The sequence below is a fragment of the Rhagoletis pomonella genome, unplaced genomic scaffold (genome assembly GCF_013731165.1).
Source record: "Rhagoletis pomonella isolate Grant_MI unplaced genomic scaffold, Rhpom_1.0 Rhpom_scaffold_00003, whole genome shotgun sequence".
Lineage (NCBI taxonomy): Eukaryota > Metazoa > Arthropoda > Insecta > Diptera > Tephritidae > Rhagoletis > Rhagoletis pomonella.
Window position 1 is genome coordinate 38649429 of NW_023458557.1, and position 19960 is coordinate 38669388.

A 19960-nucleotide genomic window follows, 5' to 3' on the forward strand; every position below is an offset into this window, starting at 1 on the left:
CTAAGCATTGGCGCCGAAAGCATATATTGTGTGAAAAAGCAGTGGCAATGAAAAGCAATGGAAATGAAAGGCAATGCAAAACAATTGTATTGAAATCAGTGCAATGTGTCAAATGAGGATTCTTTACTTACTGAACACTCTTACTATTGGTATTTTATGGAGAAAATAAAATAGTTAAGTTATTACTTTACATGCATATATGGTGTATATTTCATATTTTATTATATTTAAACACTAATATATGTATGTATACTACTTATACTTTATACCAAAACTGGTTTACAAATTTTACAGCTTTGAAAAATGCTTACGCTGTCAATGGAATTGAGTCAAGCCACATGAAGGGGGCGCCAAAATTTCCGCAAAATCACCGATTATAACAAAAATATTTTTGCATAGGTTATCCCTCACGTACTTAAACGCTAGATATGAATATTTTTATCATATTCCCATTTTTTGTTAATTTTTAAACTTAAGCACGTGACGGATCCCCTATCCAAAAATAAATTGGTTTGCTTGACCTTGGTTTGTCGGTCCAAACAGGAATCTTTATTTACGGTTGATGGATAGCTCGCTTCCAATGGATGGTGGCAAGGAAGTGCTTGACTTACGTGTAATGATTTTGTATTACCGGCTTATGGTGACTGAATTGCTGTCAAATGAATAGTCCAGATTTGATGCTCACAACTTCTTTATTCTACGCAACAACATGGCTGGGGATTTGCCGGAAGGAATGTGACGGCACCTTTTGCCTCTATTAATTTCCACTGAGGGGTGAGTATCGACTCCTCGAATGTCGCCAGCTTTTAATACAAGCTTTTAATCCACTTTAATTACTTGGTTGTAATTCCGTTCTTGCGAGGGCTGATGAGTGTGGTTCGCTCCGTGTCCAATTCCAAAAAGGAGATATATTTTTCTAGCCTCGTGGTATGTGACCACCGATTCTTTTATCGTATGTCAGTGTGGGCGTTTTCGTAGTGGCCATGTCAATTCGTGTCTATACCGATATGATGGTTCGTGTCTTGAATAACTATTGGTTACGTACATCCATTTTGAAGTTTAGCTTCGACAGTTTTGTTATGTATACATTTCTTATAATCGTTCTTATGTCTATTATTTGGGCAGTAAAAAATAATAGATCATTATCCCCCTCTCATCTCCAGCGACACGTTAACAAAAAAAATGTGGAGCGTTTAGTAGGGATATGAGAATGGTGGTTCGAATGCGATTCACGGGCTGTGGTTTGATCGACGTTAGACCTTACATCGAAATCGTTCTATATGATCTTCATCAACCCCATCCTGACTCGTTCAGTTCGCCTTTAAGCGCATATGTATGTATAAATGTTCCGTCTTTAGTATTTAGTTTCAGTACGCATTACATAAGCTACGGTAGATGAAAGGCATTGGTAAATGATTTGGTTATGAATCTTTTCTTGTTTGCTTTGATCGATTTGCTAGCAATGTACTGAGGATATAATATAACAAAACTATGGATATAACAAAACTAAACTTAATTAATTTATTCCAGCCGGGTACCCTGTAATAAGGCAGAATCAATGGAGTATGGAGGCCCGCCATATATTCATCGAAATTCTTGAGAAGGCGAATGTACTGAATGAGTTAACGTGTTGTGATTAAATCGGCGGAATAATTGTCAAGCACTCGGTGTTTAGCATCGATCAGTAGATATGAATTCGAACCAAGTTTCCGTGAAACATAGGCTCTAATTTTTGGTGGGGCTAGTTTTTGTGCATAGCCCTCTCCGGCCACGGACTGTTTAGGATTGGGAATGTACACTTCCGAGCCTATCTCGAAATGGCGTTCTCTTTTGCGGGTAAATGCCCGTTGTGCGGTTTGTTGATATTGTTCGAACTGTTTGTCTCGAATTTCATCAGCCAGAACTTTACGCTGTTCCACATCCTGTGTATGGTATGGATTTACGTCCAATAATAATTTATATTCGTTTCCATCTTTCACATATTCACGACCAGTGTGCAGGAAATATGGCGTGTAGCCCGTGGCTGAATTCCCTGAAGTGTTACTATCATGACTAACACGAGAAAGATGGTTTTCCCAGGAGGAATGTTCAAAAAGGTCAGCCATGTGAGCACGTAATCCAAGTTTAATGCTTTTGTTTGTCGCCTAGACCTGATTGGCTTGTGGATGGTACAAAGGCGTTTTCATGTGTTTGATGTTATAATCGGCGCAAAGCTGTACGAAAGTTTTACTGATGAATTGAGTACCATTATCTGACACAATGAGTTCGGGGCAGCCATTCACCGTGAATATGTGTCGACGATAATTGACTACGAATATAGCGTTTGCATTTTTCATGGGCTGCGCCCAGACATATCGCGGGTAACAGTCGATGGCTACGAAGATCCATTGGTTACGATTTTTAGACATGTGCAGCTTACCGACGAAGTCAATCGATAATTGCCTACCCGGTCGTTTTGGTTCTCTATATTCGCCGTGAGGTGTTTTGGTGCTCTCATTACTTGGTTTAATGTGGTGGCATAGTTCACATTGCCGAACGTACTGGTAAACGGACTCATACATGTTTGGCCAGTAATAGCGTTGTGAGATACGTCTATAAGTTTTCCAAACACCCTGATGCGAATGTAGGTTATGATTTTCATCGAGGACTTTTGCTCTCTCAGAAGATGGTACACAAAGTGTCCACAGTATTTCCGCATTTTGATTGGAAAATTTTAATCGATGATATAGGAGGTTGTTCTCGATTTTATATCTATCTAATGGTTGTTTTGAGGCCATGGCGTGCATTTTGTTGTACCATTTATCGCACGTGTTTGGGTCAATATTAATCACGGATGTGATTGGGGTACGATTAACGAGAAAAATACTCGGAAGGTCAATTGGACTTCTACGAACGATGTTGAGAAGAGCAAAAGAACGAGATAAGGCGTCAGGAAGTTCTAAATGTTTTCCTGGTTTATGAATAATTTTGAGATCGTATGGTGATAATCGGATCGCCCAAGGGCATAATCGGCCAGTTGTTTCTTTGAGAGTTTGTAGCCAGCGCAAAGCTGCATGGTCCGTTACCACAACCAATTCACGACCCTCAAAATATGGACGGAACTTTTCGACCGCTAGAAGAACGGCTAGGCATTCCCGTTTGGATGCTGTGTAATTCTGTTCGGCTTTCGAGAATTTCTTAGAAAAATACTGAGCCACACGTTCATTCCCATCATGTTCTTGTACTAGAACAGCACCCGCTGCGATAAGCGAGGCATCGGTATAAACCTTGAATGGTTTTGAATAATCGGCCATAGTCAGAACGGGAGTGGTAGTTAAACACTCTTTGAGTTTGAGAAAGGTTTGTTCAGCAGCAGTATTCCAATATTGTTACGAAAATTGTTTATATTATGTTTGTGTGTATTTACATTTTTTTTGTTGTCAATAGTTGCCCTGAATACGGTTACCGCGGTGTAACCGAAATATATTGGAGAAAAATTAAAAACCAGCATCGTCCGAAAAGAAAAGGGATAGACCTAATTTTATAAGGAGAAAAAAATGAATTAATTGCAAATAATACATTTGTATAATAGATACGAAAAAAACAAATAAGCATACCCTTCTTGGTTGGTAAACAAATAAATGAGATCAAGATCAATAATAGTAAATATTGGGAGTAAAGGCTTTTGCCGATTCGTTTTTAATTTAACGACGTGCTTTAATGTTACGAATAGTAATTAAACACAAAAACGTTATTTTTTACTAAATTTTCCTTAACCCGTTTACCCAACAATCTCTCAATCCGTGTAAATTTTAACTTCCGAACAATATTTTTAACATGTAAGTTTGTATGCGATATGTAAATATGTATGTATATTTAAAATAACGCTCGAGTATCTGCACTTGCAGTATTATCAATTTATAAAAAGTTTACTTAATACACACATACGCAAGGCTACGAAAGCTATCGATTGAGTTCACACGATCTCGTCGGTGATAAGTCAGCCGACTCGAAACAATCGAAAAACATCTCGACTGTACAGTCGGGCACCGAGTCGATTGTTGGCTCGATTTTAATTTCGCAACGATGCCGATTGTCTCGATCGTTTAAACATTTCGGACTCGCCCATCACTACGTCTCAGCGGTTTTACCGTTTTTTGTGCCATGGTATACATGAACCAAGTAACAAGATCACGCAATCGGAAAAGAATGCAAAAAGTAAATTTCCGAGCTGATGTCAAATGTGCCAAAGAATGAAAACAAACAAAGAAAACGAAAAAGGCGCGGTGATTGAGTGCGGTAAAATTGGTATTTATTATAAAATATAAAAAGTGAAAGTTGATGACAATTAGCAAAAAAAAAAGTTTATAAAATATGGTTTTCATGCACGGTGGAGAGAATACAGAAGGTGGCGCCGATGGCAACACCGCTAATCGGCTCTCAGTGAATTTGTGAAGTGAAGTGACGTCACAGACGAGCTGACAGCAGTAGTGATGTGCTGAGTCAATACTTTTAAGTATTGATCGATACTCGGTACCGATTTAAAAGACATCCGATGCTCTCGATACTCGGTACCGAAACATATAGGTTTCGAATAAAAGCGCACATAGGCCAAAAATTTGGAAAAAGACGGTTCAAGGGAGACTCGCCTATCAAAACCCGAATGTAGGAGCCAATAGAGCTTTTAATACTGATTCAAATGAAAGATGTATGTGGGAATCAACGGACGGACTACTCGCAGCGGAAATGAGTACTGACTCACTGACGCACTAACGTACGGCCGTACTTAAAAAACGCAACCCTGACCTACGACAATACTCCACACTGCCAAACGAACCGAAGTACGAGTGAACAGAAACATAAAAGGACAGTCATTAAACTACCGCGACCCAACGCACATCGTACGCTGCAATTTATGTAATTAAACATTTTCTTAAATATTCAATAAATATTTGTACACCCGGCGTTAACCGACTATATATGTAAAACGAGTGTTTTATTTCGAAAGTAGTAAGGGCTTTCCTACATGTATATATGTCGGTTCGAGGCCATAATACATATTTTACTTGTTTGAAGCATTTTTGTTCCAGCTGAATCGGACGATATCATTTTTGTAGGCCTGGGGGGGCAGATTTTGTAACCAGTTAGGGACAATTTTCGAATCGGTATTGGTTTTGTTGACATATAGAAGGCAAACGTCAAGCTGTGAAGCTGTGTTTTTCTGTGATCTGTTTAAATTTTGTGTTTGATAAAGCTGTTTACGCTTATTAAAGTAAAAAATTAAAAAAAAGTGTTAATAAACTTCTGGTGCACAATTTAAAGATAAGTAAAACATTAAAATTTCCCGTAAATTTGATTAATTCAACTTGATATTCTTAATTGCATGTGCCGAGTATTTTGTTTCATATAATATATTGTTGTTGTACAATTGTTTTTGTTTGTGCACATTGACTTTGCTCTTTTTGTCATTTCTGCTGTTTCATCTTTGTCACAGCTGTTTGCGTTGTGTTTATTAGGTGTCAAATATACAGTGCATTTAAAACTGTTCGCTAACTGATATTTACCAGCTGATTGGTTCACTGATTAATACATCGTTTTCAAAACCGTTTTGCTTTTTTGCTTCTAAAACCTAAAAATAAATATAATTTTAAACATGTCGTGTATTTACACCAATTGCCACGTTAAAAGCGACTCCTATGTGTCATGCTGGCTCTGCGATGGGATTGCCCATATAAAATGTGCTGGTTTGAGCGGTAGAGTATTAGACGCTATTAACGAGGGTAAGGGTCTTCGTTGGTCTTGTCAAAAATGTAGATCAACCGAAGTTGATGTATTAAAATTCTTCAGGCAGTCCAGAAATGGTTTTTCTGAGATCGGGAAGGATCTGTCGGCGCTTGTTGAGAAATTTAAGCATTACGAAAAAATGTTTGGGTCTTTCACTTGCCTCTACGACCCTCCACACTCTGAGGATAGCCGTGAAAATAAAGGTGGGTATGTTATTAGTCCACCTAAAAAGACAGCCACGGATTCTAGTAAAAATAATCCTCCATCCCAGTCCTTAGAACTTATTAATTTATCTTCTCCATGCCCTCAGGCATTGGAGCCTCCGATTTCTAAAGCCATATCCACTAGGTCTACTTCTAAAAATAGTCAAACCGTTGATTTAACAGTGTTGCCATCAACATCTCAAGCTCCACTGTCTAACTTAGTTCCTCCGAATAATTCGGAGCCCCGCACATCAGACATCATTACCAAAAAGTTGGTTGTAATTCCTCCGAGAAGATCAATCTTTGTCTCTAGATTTGCTAAAGATACTTCTTCGGATGATATAAAGTCATACATATCGACTAAAATTAGAACTAAAGATGTATTTATTCGTAAATTTAATTTTAAATACGATCGCGATATTTCATCTTTTAAAATTGATGTAGCTTCCTAAGTTTTTGATTCACTACTAAATAGTTCATTTTGGCCGACCGGGGCGTTTGTTCGCGAGTTTGAGTATAAACCTAATAAAAGTAATAATAACGTAGCTAAAATTTCTAATCTTAATTCGGATTCAAAAAACTAACTCGCAAGTCTAATTTAAGTATTTACTATCAAAACGTTAGAGGTTTGAATACCAAATTAACTGACTTATATTTAAAAGGTTTTGACTGCAATTATAATATTATTTCCTTGACCGAAACATGGCTCAAACCTCATATTTTTAATTCCGAAATTCTTCCAAATGAATATCAAATATACAGGAGTGACCACGTGGGCAGAATCGGCGGTGGTGTTCTTTTTGCGGTGCATTCATCGATACCATCCGAGGAAGTTAGTCTTCCTGTCATTGAATATACCGAATTTAAATGTATACGTGTACAGGCTGGAAAGACTTATATTTATTTAGCTCTTTGCTACATCCCTCCTAATTCTGCCGTATCGGTATATATGCAGCTAGTTTCTTTACTTGAGACCATAAATGCAATACTTACGGCATCCGATTCTATGATTGTTTTGGGCGATTTAAATCTGCCACATATTTCATGGAACATCATTGACACCGATGTTGTACCAGTTTCATCTAGAGATAGTTACAATGTATTTCTGGAGGAAATGGCTGAACTATGCCTCAAACAAATAAATATATGTCCAAATAAGTTTGGAAAGGTCTTGGATCTCGTTTACGTTGATGATGTTCCGAAGGCCTCTATTAATCGGTGTGATCCCCTAGTTTTGGCGGAAGATGCATACCATCCTGCTCTTGAGTTAAGCTACGAAATCATAAATGAAATACATAATAATAAGTCAAGTTCAAGTACTAGATATGTTTTTGTGAAAGCAAATTTCAGGAAAATTAACAAAGAACTTTCAAAGTTATCTTGGCCAAGATAAAGAGATGACGTGGAGCGTAGCGTTGAGCACTTTAATGATACTGTTTTCAATTTGTTTCGAAAGTATGTGCCAATACGTAATATTGTTCATGAAGAACCAATACAATTATGGTTCACTAAAGAGCTTAAACAATTGAAAAATAAAAAGTCGCGCTTTTTTAAACTGTATAAAAGAACGGGCTTACACAGTGATTACCTAAGGTACTCAGTTTTGCGGCATAGCTACTTTGCATTAAATAAGAAATGTTATAATTCATATTTATGTAAAATTAAGAAGAATTTAATTAACAATCCTAAATCATTTTATGGTTTCGTAAATTCAAAGCGTAAGGCACATGGTTTTCAGTCCGCTATGCATTATCGCAACACTGTATCTAGCGACAGCCAACTCATTGCCAACATGTTTGCTCGGTTCTTTAGGTCCAATTATTCTGTAGACTTCCCTATAAGTGGAGACTATCCGTACGAGCTTTGTCCAATCAACTCTGCTTATATTCCAGTAATATCTTCCGATGAAGTTTTACACTCTTTAAAAACCTTAAAATCGTCATTTAGGCCTGGACCTGATCATATTCCGACCTGTTTTCTTAAAAACTGCGCTGAGAACATCTGCGAGCCTTTAACAACTCTATTCAATTTGTCACTTAAACATGGCGTTTTTCCGTCAGCCTGGAAGGAGTCTTTCATAATACCACTTCACAAAAACGGCAGCAGGTCGTCTATAGAAAACTATCGAGGCATAGCGAAACTCTCCGCTATCCCCAAATTATTCGAAGCAATTATTGTTAACCAGCTGACATATTCTATATCTTCTTCAATTACACAATCTCAACACGGGTTTTCTAAAGGAAAATCTACTATGACTAATTTATTGGAGTTTACAACTCATGTCTCAAACGGTTTTAGAGAAAATGCTCATACCGACGTAATTTACACCGATTTCAGTAAAGCTTTTGACAAAGTATGTCACTCGTTACTCATCCGTAAACTCGACCTAATCGGCTTTCAGCCCAGTCTTCTTCAATGGATCTCATCTTACCTCTCTGATAGAACACAAATAGTTATTGTTAATAATTGTTCTTCCAACATCATTAAAGTTTCTTCAGGAGTTCCTCAGGGAAGCCACCTTGGTCCGATTCTGTTCCTGATATTCATTAATGATATTTCTTCTATAATAAAACATTCAAAAATTTTAATGTATGCCGATGATGTGAAACTTTTTAAAACATTGTCCTCTATCGAAGAAAGGTCTTTGTTACAAGCGGATCTGAACAACGTGGTTAGTTGGTGTAATACAAACTATATGCCACTAAACCTTCAAAAATGTAAAGTTATGTGTTTCTCTCGGAGGGCTGTTCAACCAGCTGTTTATTCAATATCAAATTATAATCTGGAGCAGGTATCCAATTTTGTCGATCTTGGTATCACAATGGATTCCAATTTCAACCATCATATTAATGTTACAGTCAATAAAGCCAAAGGCGTTTTTGCATTTGTAAGGCGATGGTCAAAAGAGTTCAAAGATCCTTATGTTACAAAAGCTCTTTTTACCAGTTTAGTTAGACCTATACTAGAATATGGATCTATTGTTTGGAATCCCCGCTACCAAGTTCATTCAGAAAGGATTGAATCAATTCAAAAACAATTCTTGCTTTTTGCATTGCGTAATTTTAACTGGGATTCAGATTACAATCTCCCCCCTTACACAAGTCGTCTAAAGCTCATAAATTTGCCTACCTCGCAAGTCGTAGAGAAATGCTGGGTATAATATTCAGCCCTCCTGGCTGAGGTAAATTTTAATGTTCCTTCTCGAGTGTCAAGACACTTTCGACCTCTATTTGCCGATTTTCTCCACGAGCACGGACTGGTTGTTGACCTGGAACAGGGTCGCGTTATAGACCCGAACACGAAAACTCGTAGCAGGGGCACATACGCCACAGCCCCCATCACCTCTATCACGGTCGTCGATGAGACGAACCAGTTCACAAGCATCCTCAAGGAATTTCCAGAATTGCTTGGCAATCCGTCCAATCGGACGGCTACCAAGCATGCAGTTAAACATTTCACCCCAAATTCTGGTCCACCGCGCGTCCAACGCGTCCATCAGCTACGCTGAACGTCTTAAGATTGCCAAGGAAGAGTTTCAGCTCATGGTCGATCTCGGACATGCAAGGCCTTCCAAAAGTCCTTGGGCCAGCCCACTACATATGGCCAGGAAGAAAAATGGGGACTGGAGACCATGCGGAGACTACCGCAGACTCAACGACCAAACCATCCCAGACCGGTACCCAATATCGCTTCTTCAGGATTATGCAGCAGTACTGGCCGGAAAACAAATCTTCTCCACTATCGACCTCCGCTGCGCATTCCACCATATTCCGGTGGCAGATGAAAACGTGCCTAAAACAGCCGTGATAACTCCATTCGGCCTCTGCGAGCTCGTCAGTATGCCATTTGGACTCCGAAACGCGGCACAAACATTCCAGCGCTTCATCAACGAAGTCCTCTCCGGTTTGGGATTCGTATACGCCTACATCGATGACCTGCTTATAGCGTCAAATAGTGTTCAGCAACATAAACAACATCTTCGTTCAGTATTTCAACGCTTAAGTCAATTCGGGTTTTGCATCAATGCGGACAAGTGCGTCTTAGGTGCTACTACCGTAGACTTTTTGGGTTATCGGGTCTCAGCGCACGGCTCAGCACCTCTTCCGGACCGAGTACGCGATTTTCCGAAATCTAAACCCATCCTAGAGCTAAGGAGGTTTATCGGAGCCGTGAATTTTTATAGACGACATATTAAGAATGCTGTTATGGTACAAGCACCCCTCAATGACTTCTTACAAGACGCGGAGAAAAATGACAAGAGGCCGGTGCCCTGAACTAAGGAGACAGAAAAAGCATTTGCGAGGGTGAAAGACCAATTGGCCAGCGCAGCCCTCTTAGCACACCCAATTCCAGCGGCCGAATTGCAAATCACTTGTGACGCATCTAGTAGCGCCCTGGGAGCAGTTTTGGAGCAGCACCACAATAGCACATGCCACCCACTGGGATTCTTCTCGAAGAAACTCTCACCCGCACGGAGAAATTACAGCACGTACGATAGGGAGTTGACGGCAGTATACGAAGCAGTTAGATATTTCCGAGATTGGGTCGAGCGCCGAGACTTCGTAATTAGAACCGACCACAAGCCGCTAGTTTTTGCTTTCCGACAGCAGTCAGACAAGTCGTCGGCGCGGCAAATTAGGCAACTTGGCTTCATCAGCCAATTTAATACAAATATACAATACATCACCGGTTCAGACAACAACGTGGCTGACACTTTCTCTCGCTTGGACGCCATACATCTGCCAATGAGCATCGCCCCCGAGGAACTGTCACTCGCCTAAGAATCAGATGAAGAACTCCTGCACCTGCTCGCTCACAACGATACGTCACTCAAACTGCAAACGGTCTACTGCGGACCTGAAGGCAAAGGAGTAACGTGCGACGTATCAACCAACAATATCCGACCGTTCGAACCGTTGCAGCTCCGTAAAAAAGTATATGGTTTGTTACACAATTTGGCACATCCCAGTGGCAGGGCGTCCGTGAAGATCATCGCACAACGATAGGTATGGCCTTCGATGAACAAAGATATAACTCAAAGGGCTCGTGACTGCCTCCCGTGTCAACGCTCCAAGGTAGGTCGCCATGTTCGTTCAACACCCGTTTCATTCGCTAGCACGGACGGTAGGTTCGACCACATTCATTTGGACATAGTGGGACCAAATACTGTCTGACAATGGTGGACCGATTCACTAAGTGGCCGGAAGCTGTGCCTATCAAAGATATCACTGCCAATAACGTCGCCAACACTTTTTACGCTCACTGGCTCGCACGTTTTGGGTGCCCTAAGCTACTCACAACTGATAAGGCACTAAATTCGAAAGTTCGCTTTTCACAGCCTTGTCACGCCTAGTTGGTGGCAAGCGCATCCGTACTACAGCCTACCACCCCGCAGCCAACGGACTGGTCGAGAGATGGCACCGCACTTTAAAAGCCGCTATCATGAGTAATCAGAAGCAGCAGTGGACGCAAGTACTTTCCGCAGTGTTGCTCGGGTTGAGAACCTGCTACAAAGATGACATGAGGGCATCACCTGCTGAATATTTGTATGGTACAACACTATGAGTTCCGGGGGAATTTTTCAAAAACGAAGACCCACCAGCTGACCCGCACTTCTTCTTCAGGGAGTTCCGCACACATATGCGAGAAATCCGACCAGCACCTACATCACATCATTGTCGACAAAAGGTATTCTGTTTTAAGGACCTGGCAACATGCACGCATGTATTTCTAAGGATCGATGCTACCAAACGGCCTCTTGACCAGCCATATTCAGGACCACACAGAGTCGTAAAAAGGATTGACGAACGAGTTTTCACCATCGAAGTAAACGGCAAAGAAGTTTACGTGAACATCGAGCGCATTAAACCAGCTCACCTCGCCACCGACGACGTTTTCAACAACCACCACGCATTGCATCCGCCAGGGAACTTGCTACGGCCGCGCATTACCACCAGCCTTCCCCTCTGGCAACCAGGAACTAATCAGCCATCCCATCCAAGCAGCACATCCTCTAGTTCAGCCACCAATCGGGACTGCAAATCTACAAATTAAATTCGTTTTATACCTAATGCCTCATTTAGGGGGGAGTAGTGTGGGGACCCTGCATTAATCGGCACATGTGGAAACACTACTTTGGCTCATCGCTATTTTATGTGTTCTTTTTGATACATTCTTTTTTTAAAAGCGACTTCTAGAACATTCTTAAACGGTTCTTGTTTCAACGCGTGCCTTTTCTGATATCAAAATTTAGTTTAATTAATAAAGTTGAATTTAAGCATTATACAAAGCACAATTATATGTGGTTTCATTTCGCCACACGATGTACACAAAACGGGGAAAACATCAAAAATGCTACGAAAACTTTTTTCTGAAATTCGGTTACAAATACAACGAGGGAAAGTTTTCCAATACGGAACTCGGGGGGTTTAGAGCGGCTTTTTGTGATTGTAAATCTGAAAACCTCCCCCTCCGGAGGCTTATAATTTTTAAGAAATTTGAATTTTAAGTTGCAAGAAATGTCAACTTCACTTTTTGCTTTGTGCTCATTTACACACGGCGATTTTTGTTGCCGCAACTCGATGATTGTAGGAGAGAGCGTGACGAGGAAAGGAGAGGGGCACCGAGTTGCCCGTGCTCGGGCAACACGCTTTGTGCTCTCGTTCGTCTGTGTAAATTGAGTTAGCGGTTCACAGCAGACAACAACAATTGCATACACAAAATTCGCCGTGTGTAAATGAAACGAGCAACACCAAAAGGGAATGTGAAAAATCGCGTCGACAAAACTAACGAACTAAAATGTCGGTGCTGCCACACAACAAGAAATGCCACAAAAAAAAGCACTGAAAACGAGAAACAATAAAAATGGACATTGTAATTAATCTTTTTTTATTTAAATATCGATGTATTGATGAAAAAGTGATTCAGTCTAAAATCGAGAGATTTTGTAATAAAAATGTAAACTTAGTTATTTATAGAAGTAGTGATTTTTATGGGAAAAGCGCTGCAGGCGAAAATTTGTAATAAAATATCACGCAATATTTTATTAAAAAACTTCATTATTTATCGAAGTATTGATTTTTATGGAAAAAGCGCCGCGTTTTACTTAATTAACTAATTAATAATTGTATATTAAAGTATCACAAACGCATGCGAACCTTTTAAGGATAGTATATTTGTATAAATAAAAGTGATAAGTGTGGTTTTATAATAAAATATAGTGATAGTAGGGGGGATATTTTAACAACAAATAACTTAAGTACTATTAGCAACAACATTGTGAAAGTGATAAATATAATTAAAGAAGACTTCCATTAGTATCTCCACCGAGTTTCATAAAAAAATTCAGTATACTTTGCGAAGAATAGCAATTGGTTCCGTAATGGAAATCTCAGCCGATATTGCTTTGCTTGCAAAGGACAACGGAGTTTCCGCAGCCGTTTAAGCAGCAACTAAGTTTACGTTTCCAATTTTTTTTGGTTTTTTCAACTTCTCAATAAATAAATATTTCAAACCATAAATTTTCATTTGTATAGTTTGAATTTCTTTCACATTAGAATTATTTCGAGAGAGTAAACTCAAAATGCTTGCAAACGTCAAAAATCCAATGGCGGACTAATTGAGCGAGCGGTTTTACCTTTGAATGTTTTTACCATGGTAGTTGCGATCGCGTACGAGTCCGGACTAGTCAGAATCAGTCAGATTTCAGTTTTAGTCCGAGAATTTTTTGCTGGTAAATTCTGGTAAATTTGTCGAACGATCAGCTGTAATGAATTTGGAAGTATTTTTGGTTATTTACATGTGTAAGCTTAGTGTGTTTACATACAAAATAAGCAAAAATTTACAACAAAAATTTGGAGGTTATGTTGAAGTGGACAGAAGTTACTTTTTTTTACTAGAAAGCGATCCCGTACTTTTCAATGTTACTCTCTCGCTCTGAGCGAATTTTTATTTTTTGACAGTTTTACTAGACCGAGTCCGAGGAATACGGGACTGCACCTGGTATAGATGTATGAACAGTGAAATCTCGAATCATCGACGCTTCGATTATGTGTGCAAGGCATGAACCAAAAATACAAGATCACGTAAGAACGCGACGTTGTATTTGTAACTGGTTTTGAGAAAAAAGTTTGCGAAAACGGGTTCGTCAGCTGAGCGTTTGTTTACATCACAAGCACCACTATTTTACACTTTTATTCAAGTAAAGAAGAGTTAATTCAACATGACAACACATTTTAAAGCATTTTGTTGCATCATTTTACCTAAATTGTGCGTTTAAAGTGGCTGACAATAATTTTGGCTTATTTTGGTTTTCGTTGTTTTCTTTGCTTTGTTTACTTTTCGATCGTTTTCCAGTGAAACAAGATGGCGTAGAACCCGCTCAAAAAATCGACTTTTTTCACTCTCTTGTTCTTACGTGATCTTGTGTCTTCGTTCATGTGTGCAAGGTATCGATGTGCCGATGTTCTAAAGCTGAAATTAGTCAATAACGCAGAACGTATACTTAAGCGCAGTCTATATACGCAGAATTTTGTCGATTACTGGAGCCCTCAGTGTTGCCACTCATCAATGCCTTTTCATAAACTTACCTTTTCAACTACAATTAATCGTGCTATAATAGATCGTAGCTAAATATAAACTACTTAGTTTTCAACAAAAAACGTTATTCAATAGTAAATTCCAAATATTTTAAACGTTATTGCAATACGAAATTATAACTTTTTTACCATCTGCAAAACTGACGATGTGGAAACCATATATAGAAGGAAGAAATCAGCTACACGGAAAAATCTAAATTCCGCAGATTTCTGCGCTACGGGCTACAACTACAGAAAACTGCTGCGGTGTTGAGTTTTCAGTTGGCGCTCTGGTAAGACAGATCGTGTCAGCTGACTCGAGTTTACGTACCGGTAGGTTTACGTTCTTTTCAGCTTATGCAGCGTTTTTGCTGCATTTAAAATGCAACATTTAGCACTTTCGAACATATGTTTTCGAAGAGCGTTCATGCTATCGCATTTAGCAAATGTACATTTACGCGAGTTCGAAGTCGTATGCTTTTGACAAACAGCCGTGTTCCAGTCGCTTATTCAGATCCGTATCTATTACGATAAATTCTCACGGAAAAGATAATGTCCAAAAATCACTACTGAAAAGGAAAAAAATAAATTCTAAACCGAAAATTCAATACAAAAACTTGAATTGTTTTAACCATAACCAAACATTTGTTTGTGTATATATTCATTTGTCGGTGCTGTCAATTATAATTTCCACACTTAATTAGGAAACAAAACAAACAGAGTTGATCACAAATTAATCCAGATTTCTATCAGCATCATATCGATGTTTAATTTGCGTAACTTTTCTTTATCCAAGTAATGTAAAATAATAAATGAAATCTCGATCGGCGATCACTGAAACGCAGCTAGCGGCTGTATACTCGAAAAAGCAATGTTGCCACTTCTCCTCATTAAACCATGTTCGAATCGTGGAAATTTTGGAAGATCACAGGGCTGCTTTTAGCATTTAGATTCTAAATGCAAAAATGGAGTTGCATTTAGTTGCATTTAGGTGACGAATTTTGTATGGATAAATGTACATTTAGAGTAGCATTTAGAGCTAAATGCGCTAAATGTGCTTTTACGCGTAAGCAAAAACAGCCCATTAACTAGTCCGCAAACGATTATAAAACATCGATATTTTACGTCTTACCATCGATAACATCGAATATCGATGGATATCGGGCATTCCTAATCCCTAGTCAGGAATATTAAGATATTTTGTACATCTTGTAGAAAAGGAAGGGATATGAATGTGGGATTAAAATTAGTTACATGTTTTCGGTATGAAGTTCAAAAACATTTTTTGCGAAATACGTGTAAAATTGCGGTGGAGGTAGAGGCGAGCTTGGTTGCAAAATTGGAAAATGAGGAATTGAAGCCGCGGCACCATCCAGGCATTGTGAAGTCTTCTAGAATTGAGTTACCAAGTAATTTACGCTATGCCTTGGAAGGTGTTATTGGCGATCATCCCGTGAAAACCATTTTAAAGGACTGTAAGGAGCTTGATCAATATATTAATGCCCGTCATCCTCCAATTGAGCAGCTTGAATTGAACAGAAAGATGAAGTCATACATAGAAGAAGTTGATAGACGAATGCCACCGGAACAACTGTCATTACTAGGAGAAGAAGAGGGAGCCCAGTGGAGGAGAAAGCGAGAAAAGTTGATCAAGCGATTAATAGCACAGCGCACATATGCTTGGAAGCCAATTGAATATGGGTCATATGAATCTTTAGTTTATGCAATTGGCCGAGGCGCGAAGGAGTACGGCGTACTTACAAATATTTTGAATGAGTTGCATGCACGTGATGGCTCATTCCAACCCAGAAGTTATTTTGATTTCGGATCAGGTGTAGGCACTGGTATGTGGGCAGCTAGCAATTTGTGGAAAGACTCGATTTTTGAATACTACAATGTGGATAGTTCGCGGAGTATGAACGACCTGTCTGAGCTAATATTACGCAAAGGAAATCAAAACCAGCAAATGGTGCTGCGCAACGTTTACTACAGACAGTTCCTACCTGCTATAGAGGCTCGTATTTAATTATTAACCATCAGTAGATCCTAAATCTTTAAATGCTCTGTTTTTAGACAATGTATGATCTGGTTATATTATCTTATACCCTTTTTGAGCTACCGACCTCATTAAGCCGGAAGGATGTATTATTAAACTTATGGAAGAAATGTAGTGGCTATTTGGTAATTGTAGAAGAGGGTACTCGCCGTGGTAGTGAATTAGTCAACGAAGCAAGAGAATTCATTTTGAGCTTGCAAAGCGAAAACCTTAAAGGTGAAGTTTTTGCTCCGGTAAGATGTAATTTTTTAAATCATTTTTCTTTTTACAACTCAATTGAACTTAAAAATTTTCAGTGCTCGCACAATTTAACATGCCCCCGGCTATTTAATAACGTTGAGCATACACCGTGCAACTTCGAAGTCGGATATGCTCCTTTACGTTTGGGCGATGTGAATGATGAGCGACATACTACCCGCTATTCCTATATCGTACTAAAAAAAGGCGAAATTTCTGATCCGACTCGCAAATGGCCGAGACTTGTTCGACCAACATTGTCTCGTTCTAAACACATAATTTGCCGTATGTGTACCACGGAAGCCAAATTGCAAGAGGTCATCTTCACAAAATCAAAACATGGAAGGTAACTTCTATTTATTCTTTCTTTAAAATATTTCGTTTAAATTGGTTTTACTTGACAGCCATGCATATCGATGTGCCAAGGCGAGTGATTGGGGTGACAGGTTACCAATTATCCTAGGTGACCAAATACCAACAATACGGAAGACCTTTAGAAGGAAAGAGAAAGGAAATGCAAATGAAAAGTGAGATTAACGTAAATAAAATAAAATAAAAAAGAAAATTATGTGCTCCAAATTTATTTTAATTAATTAGCTTCCGCTGAAGTGTAGTGGTTTGCAGTGCACGCTGTCAGTCCGCAGGGGCAGATCAAAGCAAAATCGCAAAAAATATAGGAAAACGTTTTTTTCTTAACAGCGGTCGCCCGGCAACGGCAATCCTCCGAGCGTATTTCTGCCGTGAAAACGAGCTTTTCATAAAAATACAATTACCGGTCGGAGTCCGCGTAAAACTGTAGGTCCCTGCTCTTTGTGTGACAACATAAGGCGCACGCCAGAAACCGAAGGGTAAGCTCCGTTAAACACTAAAATAACACCGCCCGGGTAAAATATTGGCGTATGTTACTTTCGGCAGGTTTTGGGAAATCGATTTAAAGATTCGGTCACAATTTCTCAAAAGCTATACAATTGTTGGGAAATATTTAGTTATTGGCCCACCGTTTTGCGGGTGGGCGCGGAGGGGAAGGGCGTGGCCCCATAAACCCACCCTGTTTGAAAGGGGACAGTCCCCACTTTACGAAAAGCCGCATCCATCCTTGGGGACCGCCCACAGACCCCTAGGGAACCGTTTGAAAATGGGGGAAAAACGGCATTTACCGAGGAAAACTGAGCAGTTGAAGTGGAATATAACCCAACGAACAGAAACCGTGGGATTTTTAATTAAAATAAATTGTCCAAAGTTGGTTATCAGGCGATTTTGTGTAAAAAAGTTATTTAAAAAAAAATTTCACTGCAAATATTGTTATATTAATGGCCCAATTATATATGGCGACTGGGGTCTAGTTGCTGGTCTAGTCGCTATGGCTACCAGTATAGTACTTTGTATTATGTATAGCGATTAATCTCAGAACACAGAAAAGCGCATACGACGTCCGAATTGACATGTACATGTCAACTTTGCTCCAATGTGTTTAACAATTTATGTAAACAAATAACAAAATCCGCATAAGCGGGAAACAGAAAATTGCGCTACGAGACTCAATAGCCGACAATCGTAGCCAGTAGCCATGCGTAATGCAAATTTTACTATATGGTTGCCCATCGGCTATCAGTCGCCATACATATGGCCCAATTATTATGTGTTATTTGTTTACATAATTTGTTAAACACATTGGAGAAAAGTTGAAATGTACATGTCAAAAAAACGTAAATTCGGACGTTGTCTGCGCTTTTCTGTGTTCTGAGATTAATCGCTATACATAATACAAAGTACTATACTGGTAGCCATAGCGACAAGACCCCAGTCGCCATATATAATTGGGCCACAAAAAAGGAAAAACGCGGCAGGTAAAAATGCTATAGTAATAGTAGTATGATAGTATTTTAGCGCAGAACTTCTTTCTGCGTAGGCGGCCTTCGGTCGCACTTAGGAATGTTGTTGTTGTTGTTGTAGCAGCAGTGCTGAACCCCCCAGATTTGTCATGTGTCGTCGTCTTCATCCTCCGACTCTGTGAGCCTGAGACCGAGAAAGCGGGCTGCGTCGATAGGCGCGGTCCAGAGCGCTTCTGGTGTCAGGGTCGTAGGGTTGGAGGTGCACGTGAAGAGGTGCTGGGTGTCGTGGGGACCTTGCCCACATGCAGGGCATGTGTTTGCCACTTGTGTGTTCAGCCGAGAGAGGTAGCTGTTGAGTCGGTGACACCACCCAGAACGGAGTTGTGCTAGGGTGCACCTGGTCTCTCTCGGCAGCTCTATTTCTTCTGAATCTATGGGCGGTGGTCGACCGCCCAAGACGATGTTGTCATTGCGCGTACTGAGGCTCGTTCTGACCGCATCGCTGTGTAGGCTGTTGAGCGCCGCTCTGTATGTTGCTGCGTCGAATGGATGGTCTACGTACGGCTCAATGTCCGCTTTCCAGTCGTGCAGGTGTCGTCTCACGTGTCGTGGGGGCGGTTCGTTACGAAGCAAGGCATTGTTGGGGTGATTCCCTCGGTGACAGCCTACGAGGTATTGCTTCGACAGCATGGTGTTGTGCTCTTTCACCGCCAGCATCTGGCTTTCTTCATGGAGGTGATGCTCGGACGACATGAGATGACAACCTGTAGCCGTACGTAGAGCTGCATTCTGGCAGGTTTGGAGGTTCCTCCATTGGGTGTCGCTTGTCCCCGCCGTCCACACTGGTGCCGCGTAGTTAGCCACTGACCGGCCGATTGCCTTGTAGGTCGCGAGCAGGGTTTCTTTATTGGCTCCCCAGGTGCTGCCGGCTAGCGATTTGAGGACTTTGTTCCTGGCTCGGAGTTTGTTGCATGTGGCTGTGGTGTGCGCGGAGAAGGAGAAGAGGCTATCGAACGTCACTCCTAGGATTTTAGGGTGGTTAGTCGTCGGTATTTTGGCGCCATCGACGAAGACGTCCAGTTCTAGCCCCACCTCCTTGGTCCAGGTTGTAAAAAGTGTGGCGCTGGATTTTGCGGCGGAGATTTGGAGGCTCCTTGCAGTGAAGAAGTTGGAAAGATCGGTGAGATAGTCGGTTATTTGTTCGCAAAGTCTGTCTATGTTGGGGCCAGTTGCCATTATTGTGCAGTCATCGGCGTAGCTTACCAAGTTTACTCCTGCTGGCGGCGGAGGGAG

At 40.3% G+C, this 19960-nt stretch overlaps 1 protein-coding gene across 1 annotated transcript; it reads left to right on the top strand.

Moving 5' to 3' along the window:
• Positions 1 to 15698: 15698 nt before the first annotated feature.
• Positions 15699 to 17403, top strand: LOC118735199 (methyltransferase-like protein 17, mitochondrial). The gene is made up of 4 exons (XM_036464842.1): positions 15699 to 16556; positions 16616 to 16831; positions 16895 to 17181; positions 17240 to 17403. The coding sequence occupies exons 1-4, from the start codon at positions 15771 to 15773 to the stop codon at positions 17364 to 17366; spliced, it is 1416 nt and encodes a 471-aa protein (XP_036320735.1). The 5' UTR covers positions 15699 to 15770; the 3' UTR covers positions 17367 to 17403.
• The last annotated feature ends 2557 nt before the right edge of the window (positions 17404 to 19960 follow it).